The sequence below is a fragment of the Psammomys obesus genome, unplaced genomic scaffold (assembly GCF_907164565.1).
Source record: "Psammomys obesus unplaced genomic scaffold, mPsaObe1.curated_primary_1811, whole genome shotgun sequence".
Classification (NCBI taxonomy): domain Eukaryota; kingdom Metazoa; phylum Chordata; class Mammalia; order Rodentia; family Muridae; genus Psammomys; species Psammomys obesus.
The window spans coordinates 191,467-199,122 of NW_026596028.1; the positions used below are offsets into that span (position 1 = coordinate 191,467).

At 62.8% G+C, this 7,656-nt stretch overlaps 1 protein-coding gene across 1 annotated transcript in view; it reads left to right on the forward strand.

Annotated features, from left to right (window-relative positions):
* Positions 1-7,656, forward strand: part of Megf8 (multiple EGF like domains 8) — a gene marked incomplete at its 3' end in the record, with an annotated part of 36,397 nt that overhangs the window by 18,616 nt on the left and 10,125 nt on the right. Inside the window, 13 exon segments of the mRNA XM_055620713.1 lie at positions 311-547; positions 1,358-1,476; positions 1,556-1,687; positions 1,827-1,940; positions 2,174-2,422; positions 2,842-3,041; positions 3,318-3,528; positions 3,611-3,860; positions 4,600-4,732; positions 6,170-6,417; positions 6,551-6,661; positions 6,802-6,920; positions 7,153-7,360. Coding sequence (XP_055476688.1) covers positions 311-547; positions 1,358-1,476; positions 1,556-1,687; positions 1,827-1,940; positions 2,174-2,422; positions 2,842-3,041; positions 3,318-3,528; positions 3,611-3,860; positions 4,600-4,732; positions 6,170-6,417; positions 6,551-6,661; positions 6,802-6,920; positions 7,153-7,360 — 2,331 coding nt within the window.

A 7,656-nucleotide genomic window follows, 5' to 3' on the forward strand; every position in this document is an offset into this window, starting at 1 on the left:
CTGAGCCACACCCCAGCCCCTCACTGGGGGATTCTAGGCAGGGGCTCTATCTCTGAGCTACTCCTAACCCCACCCACATTCTGTTCTCTGTCCATCTCTGACTTCTGCCTTGACCCCTGTCCTCTATACTTAGTCCCTCTAGAGAAACTAGTAGAGATTCTAGTCCTTCAGACCCTGGTCCCTTTCCTGTGGCAGTTTCCTAAATTCCTGTTGTAGTTCTCATGCAGAATCCAGACCTTTAACTACAGTCATCCTCCACATCCTCAGCCTCCAGACCTGACTCCCGTCCTGTCCTCTGTGCCCTACTCAGGAAATCTCCTTCTTCTTCCTGGAGCCCTACCGGTCTTCGGCCTGTGCCTCCTACTCCTCCTGTCTGGGCTGCCTGGCTGATCAGGGCTGTGGCTGGTGCCTGAGCAGTGCCACCTGCCACCTTCGTCAGGGCCGCACGCACTGTGAGGATGATGGGGCCGGAGGGTCCCTGCTGGTGCTGGTGCCTGCCCTCTGTCCACTCTGTGAGGAGCACCGCGACTGCCACGCCTGCACCCAGGTGCCCGCCGCAGCACATAGGGAGGGGCTGCGCCATACCCGAGGCAGCCGGAAGGGGGCCTGGGACAGAGGTGGCCCTGATGGAGCGGGGTGTGAGTGAGAGCGGGGAGCGGGGTGTTGTTCGGTCTCCAGGAGTTGAGTGGGCAGTAGAGGAGCGAGGCTGGAGGGACGGGCTCCGGGAGTCAGCTGTGCCCTGGGGCAGAAAAGTCACCGAGTGTCAAGAGGGTGCCTATCCACAGAGACCACGACCAGCCCGGAGCAGATCGCCAGGCCCACTGGCTCCAGCTGGGGCTCCTACTCCCCTGCTCTGTTTCTGGGGCCACAGGCCCCAGACCCTCCTGTCCGTCACCCCAAGCAGAGTCCTGTTCCGTGGCCTTCAAATCTGCCCTTTCTCCTTCTCATGCTCAGCCCTGCTGTCTAGCCTGGGCTGGCTTCCCACTCATACTTCTGCCGTAGCCTCCCAGGTGCTGGGCTGTTGCTGTGCAGCACCGTGGGGGGGCTTATGGCACCGTGGGGGGCTTCCAGGCAGGGTGTGTGTAGGCTTCTGCCATGGTGGCTGAGGCCGGGAAAGCTACGGCTCTTGGCTGTTCTCTGGGTCCAGAGGATTTTAAATTTATCTCACCCTCACTGCCGACAACTGCTGTCACTCAGGAAGGGGTGAGAGCTAGGTAGACGGACAGGCGGCTATGGCAGGGGGCGGCCTTCCGGGAGGGAGGCCTGGAGGTGCTGGCCGGTGGGCTAGGGCCAGAAGGGAGAGGCAGCTGGGGTTTGGGCAGGTGATGGGCTGACCTCCGACCCTGTCCTTCCCCAGGACCCCTTTTGTGAGTGGCATCAGAGCACCAACCGCAAAGGGGACGCCGCGTGCAGCCGGCGAGGCCGGGGTCGAGGCGCTCTGAAGAGCCCGGACGAATGCCCTTCGCTCTGCAGCCAGTGAGCCCCGCTGGGGCTGGGAGGCGGTGGCCGTGCGTGGGGGTGCGGCGTCCCTGACCCGGCCCGCTCTCACCCCCAGACGCCTGACCTGTGAGGATTGCCTGGCCAACTCCAGCCAGTGTGCCTGGTGCCAGTCCACGCACACCTGCTTCCTGTTCGCTGCCTACCTGGCCCGGTACCCGCACGGGGGCTGCCGGGGCTGGGACGACAGGTAGAGTGTGGGCGCTGGGCGGGGCTGCGGGGGTGGGCGGGGCCGCGGGGGTGGGCGGGGCTCCGGGCGGGGCGGGCGGGGCCGCGGGAGGGGCAGGCGTTGCTCCGGGAGGCTCTGAGCCCTGCTCTCCGCTCCGCAGTGTGCATTCGGAGCCACGGTGCAGGAGCTGCGCCGGCTTCCTCACGTGCCACGAGTGTCTGCAGAGCCACGAGTGTGGCTGGTGTGGCAACGAGGACAACCCCACTCTGGGACGGTGAGGGGCCTGGCCGCGTGGGTGGGCTCCGGGCTCTCCCTGCGCAGTGACCTTCTTGACCTCTTGGCTTCTCGGCCCGTTGCCATGCCCACGTCCTGCGACTGCCCTCGTGTTTCCTTGCTGCCCTCACTGTTTTCTCCTTCCTTTCCCTGTCCTCTACTGTCCCCATCGCTGTCACCGTCCTCCTGGCCGTCTCCCATTTCTGTATTGTCCCCTTTGATCCTGCCCCACAGATGCCTACAAGGAGACTTCTCTGGACCCCTGGGCGGGGGGAACTGCTCCCTGTGGGTGGGAGAGGGCCTGGGGCTGCCTGGGGCTCTCCCTGCCCGCTGGGCATATGCCCGCTGTCCAGACGTGGACGAATGTCGCCTTGGCCTGGCGAGGTGTCACCCACGTGCAACCTGCCTGAACACGCCTCTCAGCTACGAATGTCGCTGCCAGCGTGGCTACCAGGGCGACGGCGTCACACACTGTAACCGCACGTGAGTGAGCGTAGGTTGCCATGGAAACATCGTCTGGGGGCTGGAGCTCAGGGAGGGAGGAAGCCGTCATGGAGGTGGGCTGTCCGTGTGCCAGAACGCTTGGCGCTCCCACCGTGCGGACACGGACCGCAGCAGAATGTCAGGGTGCCTGAGGTAACCCCAGGAACCACAGAGCCAGGGCACTCCAGGGTGGTGCGCGCAGGTTCAGAACTGAGGTGGAGGGGCGCTTTCGCAGTGGAGCTGTGGGGTTTCCATGGAGACCGCGTCACCATGCGTGATCCGGTTGCCTTGGGAACAGTTTACTTGCAGAGCACAGGACCTCGAAAGAGGCAGCCGCTTGTGAGAATGTGGAGCGGGTGGGCACAAGGGCTGCTTGGGCTCCGGGTCCACCAGCCCCTTCCCACTGCGTGATCCCTCAGGTGCCTGGAAGACTGTGGCCATGGCGTGTGCAGCGGTCCACCGGACTTCACCTGTGTGTGCGACCTGGGCTGGACCTCAGACCTGCCCCTGCCCACCCCTGCCCCGGGACCCCCCGCCCCCCGCTGCTCTCGAGACTGCGGCTGCAACTTCCACAGCCACTGCCACAGGCGGGGGCCTGGCTTCTGTGACGAGTGTCAGGGTAGGCTGCTGCGGTCCGGGCCTCACGGCCAGCCCTGGGCTTCCCCTTCCTCAGAGCTCCGGCTCCGTCCTCTCCGGGCTCCCCTCAGGTGGTGCTTGCGGCCCCGTGCCCCTGTCCCGGCTCTCTGGCCCGGCCTCATTGCCCTCTGTCCTGGCTCGCTGTTTCTTCCCAGGCCTTCTCTGAAGCAGCTTGCAAGGGGTCCACTGGGTCGGGTTCCCTGGGCCCCTTTCAGTCTTTGCCCCTGACTTTCTGTCCTTCCTGCCGGGACAACCACAGACTGGACGTGGGGGGAGCACTGTGAACGGTGTCGGCCTGGCAGCTTTGGCAACGCGACAGGCTCTGGTGGCTGCCGGCCCTGCCAGTGCAACGGGCATGGAGACCCTCGCCGTGGCCACTGTGACAACCTCAGTGGGCTCTGCTTCTGCCAGGACCATACTGAGGGTGCCCACTGTCAGATTTGCTCACCAGGATACTACGGGGACCCGCGGTACGCCAGGGACCTGTGGGGCTTGGCAGAGAGGCCCGTGGGGTAGACGGAGCGGTCTGACATTCTCCTTCCCTCATTGCAGAGCTGGCGGCTCCTGCTTCCGGGAGTGTGGGGGCCGCGCCCTCCTCACCAACGTGTCCTCGGTGGCGCTGGGCTCCCGCCGCTTTGGGGGACTTTCGCCTCCAGGTGGCGGGGCGGCAAGAGCAGGGCCTGGCCTGTCCTACTGCGTGTGGGTTGTCTCAGCCACGGAAGAGCTGCAGCCCTGTGCTCCGGGGACCCTCTGTCCCCCGCTCACCCTCACCTTCTCTCCTGACAGCAGCACCCCCTGCACAGTGAGCACCGGGGGTGGGGGGCTCGGTGTACAGGCCAGAACCGCGTCCCCTTCTCAGCCTGGGTCCCTGAAGGAGCCTCTCCCCATGTCACTGCTGTGCTTGAGCCTGCATGTCCAGACCTCTTCATCCGCTCACCTAGCCCTTCCTGCTAGACTCAGGCCGCCCAGTTCTCAGTTCTTTTTCTGTTTCCTGAGCTCCGGCCTCAGCCGTCAGACCCTCGGGCACCTCCCCCAGACCTGGCATGGTCAGCCCTCCCTTGTGTGCACGCTCTGATTCTCTAGCAGTGAGTTCCACTCCTAATGTACCGGTGTGTGTTTACACGCGCCTGCAATCCCAGCCCTCAGGAGGCAGAGGCAGACCGTTCGAGGCCAGCCTGGTCTATGAAGCGAGCCCAGGACAGCCAGGGCTACACAGAGAAACCCTGTCTAAAAGAAGAGGGTGGAGTTTGGTGCCAGAGTGCCCGGTTGATTAGCTGGGCCTGCTCGGGCACGGTGGGAGGGACAGCCGCCACGCTGTGAACTCCTCGGTCTGCCTCTGTGCACAGTCTGCTCCTGGACGCGGGCTGCTTGCTCTCCTTCTCTCATAGTCTCTGCTGTGGGCTCTTACTGTGTAGACTCCCAGCGCGCTCCCAGCTGTGCCCCCGCCCCCGCCCCGTGTAGCCAGGCTATGAGGTACATCCCACATGTTCCTCCTCTGCCAGCCTCCAGGCAGATCCGAACTCTTGATTCTGTGCCCTCAGCTGAGCTACGTCCTGGCCTTCGATGGATTCCCGCGCTTCCTGGACACTGGTGTGGTCCAGTCAGATCGGAGCCTCATCGCTGCCTTCTGTGGCCAGCGGCGGGACAGACCCCTCACCGTGCAGGCTTTATCTGGTATGGAGTGAGGCCGACTCCTCGTCCTTCAGTGCTGGGGGTGGACTCCAGACCCGGGTCCCTCAGGTGCCGGGCGCTGTCCCCTGCCGAGCCACACGCTAGCCATCACTGGTGGGTTCTAAACAAGCATTCTCCTTTGAGCTCCATCTCAGCTCTTGCTCTGAGCCTTTTTAAACTTAAAACTGTTTAAACTGGGCTTTGTAGCCTGTGCTTCTGCACCTGTCGCTGGCTGGGGGTAGGCCACAGCTTCCCAATCAGGGACTGACGTGGGTTGCAGCTGACAGTCCTTTTCCTGGTGGTGCGGCCTCTCTCCATCTAGATTTCTGTTGAGAGAAACAGGACTTTGCTGTCCAGGATGATCTTGGAGAAAGGGCCTCTCTTTGAGGCACTTCCGTTGTAGCTGGTGTAGAACCTGGAGCCATCTCGTTAGCCCACACTCTTTCACCAGGGAGGTTTGCTTCTTTGGGGACATTTGGCAATCTCTAGAGACATCTCAACCGACGGTTAGAGAGTCCTCTGTCGTCTGGCAGCTGCACACAGAGAGCCTGCTGCTCATAGCATAATACACGGGAGCATCAAGGCTTGCCGGCCCTCGCCATCCACCTGGCTGAGGGGCTGGAGATGTGAGAGAGGCTGTGCTTTAGAGAGCTTTGGGGGTGCTTCTCTGCATGTGACTCAGAGCAGTTCTGGGGCTGGAGGCAAGGGAAACCCCAGACCGTGAGGCAGCCACTGAGACTGAGAGGCTCCCACCGAGCCGACGCGGGTTTAGCAGCGAGCCAGGGCTACGTGAAAGAGGGACAGTGCCTCTTTCACTGTGGCCGTGGGAGGGAATGGGCCCTGGCCTTGCCCGGGGAGAATCAGGCTAGAGGCAGAAGGTCGGGGATGGGGCCGCTTCTCCAGGTAGAAAAGTAGCAAGTGCCAGGTCTTGAGGGCAGAGCAGGGGCTGGGCCTGGGGTAGACAGACCCTGAGGGCAGGCCAGGGCCTGAGCCTGGGGTGGACAAGTGGCAAAGGTGGGAGGCCTTGAGTTCAGAACCATCTCTAGGGCCCTGTGGGTACCAGAAAGTGAGGTTTTATTTGAAAGAAGACCTCACTGTGAAGCCTAGGATTCCCTCCAATTCGAGCAATCCTGTTTCCTCAGTTTCCCTAGTAACGGAGTTATTACAGGGTTAAGCCACTGTGTCTGCCCTCTCTTCCTCCTTCTTTTGAGCCAAAATCTCAGTGTAGGCCAGCCTTGAACTCACAGCATAGTTGAGGATGACCTTGAACTTGCACCAGCTTTATGTAGTGCTGGGGGCTGAACCCAGGGCTTTGCCCATGCTAGGCAAGCACGCCATCAACGGGGCTATAGCCCAGCGGGGGGCTCTCTTCTCCGCCCAGGAGGGCTGTGAGCTGCAGCCACAGTGCCCAGAGCGGGCTCTCTCCCTCTTTCTCCACAGGGTTACTTGTGTTGCATTGGGAGGCCAACGGCTCCTCGTCCTGGGGCTTCAATGCCTCCGTGGGCTCCGCCCGATGTGGATCAGGGGGTCCTGGCAGCTGCCCTGTCCCCCAGGAGTGTGTGCCCCAGGATGGGGCGGCAGGTGCTGGCCTCTGCCAATGTCCTCAGGGCTGGGCTGGCCCTCACTGCCGCATGGCTCTGTGTCCTGAGAACTGCAATGCCCACAGTGGGGCAGGGATCTGTAACCAGGTACAGGTGGGCGGGAGGGACAGCGGCTGCCGGGTGTGGTGGGGGTGGTGCCAGGTGGACAGGAGGGACAGCGGCTGCCGGGTGTGGTAGAGTGGTGCCAGGGCGCCTCTAAGCCTCATTCTGCTGTCCGCAGAGCCTCGGTGTATGCATCTGTGCTGAGGGCTTCGGTGGCCCAGACTGTGCCACAAGGCTGGATGGTGGACAGCTGGTGTGGGAGACGCTCATGGACAGCCGCCTCTCAGCTGTGAGTTAGGGTACTGCTTTGTCCCGTGGGTCACTCCTCTGCCTCCACTCTTGAGACCACCCTGAAACCCCCAGCTGGGCCTGGCACTTGGTCAGGACCCTGGCCTGACCTCTGCCACCCTTATTTCCCCACCCCCCCAGGACACTGCTAGTCGCTTCCTGCACCGCCTGGGACACACCATGGTAGAGGGACCTGATGCCACCTTGTGGATGTTTGGGGGCCTAGGCCTGCCCCAGGGCCTGCTGGGAAACCTGTACAGGTAAGGTCCACCCCAGGGACAGAACGGCCTCTTTTGGGGACCGCTGAGATGTGTATCACCTGGCCCAGGTGAGACCCAGCCCAAAGGCGTGGCCGGAAGCTCACTGTGGGCACCAGGAGGGCGGTTTGGGAATGTCACTATGATTGTCACAGGAAATCAGCCAAGCGTGCTGGGACATCTAACCGTGCAGAGACCCCGCTTAATGAGGTGACACTTTGCATTTTGGCTCCAGGTATTCAGTCAGTGAGCGCAGGTGGACACAGATGCTGGCAGGAGCTGAGGATGGGGGCCCGGGCCCGTCACCCCGCTCCTTCCACGCAGCTGCCTACGTGCCTGCTGGCCGGGGAGCCATGTACCTGCTGGGGGGCCTCACAGCTGGAGGGGTCACCCGGGACTTCTGGGTGCTCAACCTCACTACTCTGCAGTGGCGACAGGAGAAGGTGAGCAGGAGAAGGTGTCTCCATCCTAGACCTGTTCCTCACAGCAGCTCCAACACTGTGGCCATTGCTGTGCCTTTGAGTTTCATCACCAGAGGAGTCTGTCCTCAGGGTATGCCTGGGGTCATGGCTCAGTGGTGGAGCCCCTGCCTGGAATCCCCCAGTGAAGCGCTGGGGTGTGGCTTAGTGGTTGAGCCCCTGCCTGGAATCCCCCAGTGAGGGGCTGGGTGTGGCTCAGTGGTAGAGCTCCTGCCTAGAATCCCCCAGTGAGGGGCTGGGGTGTGGCTCAGTGGTAGAGC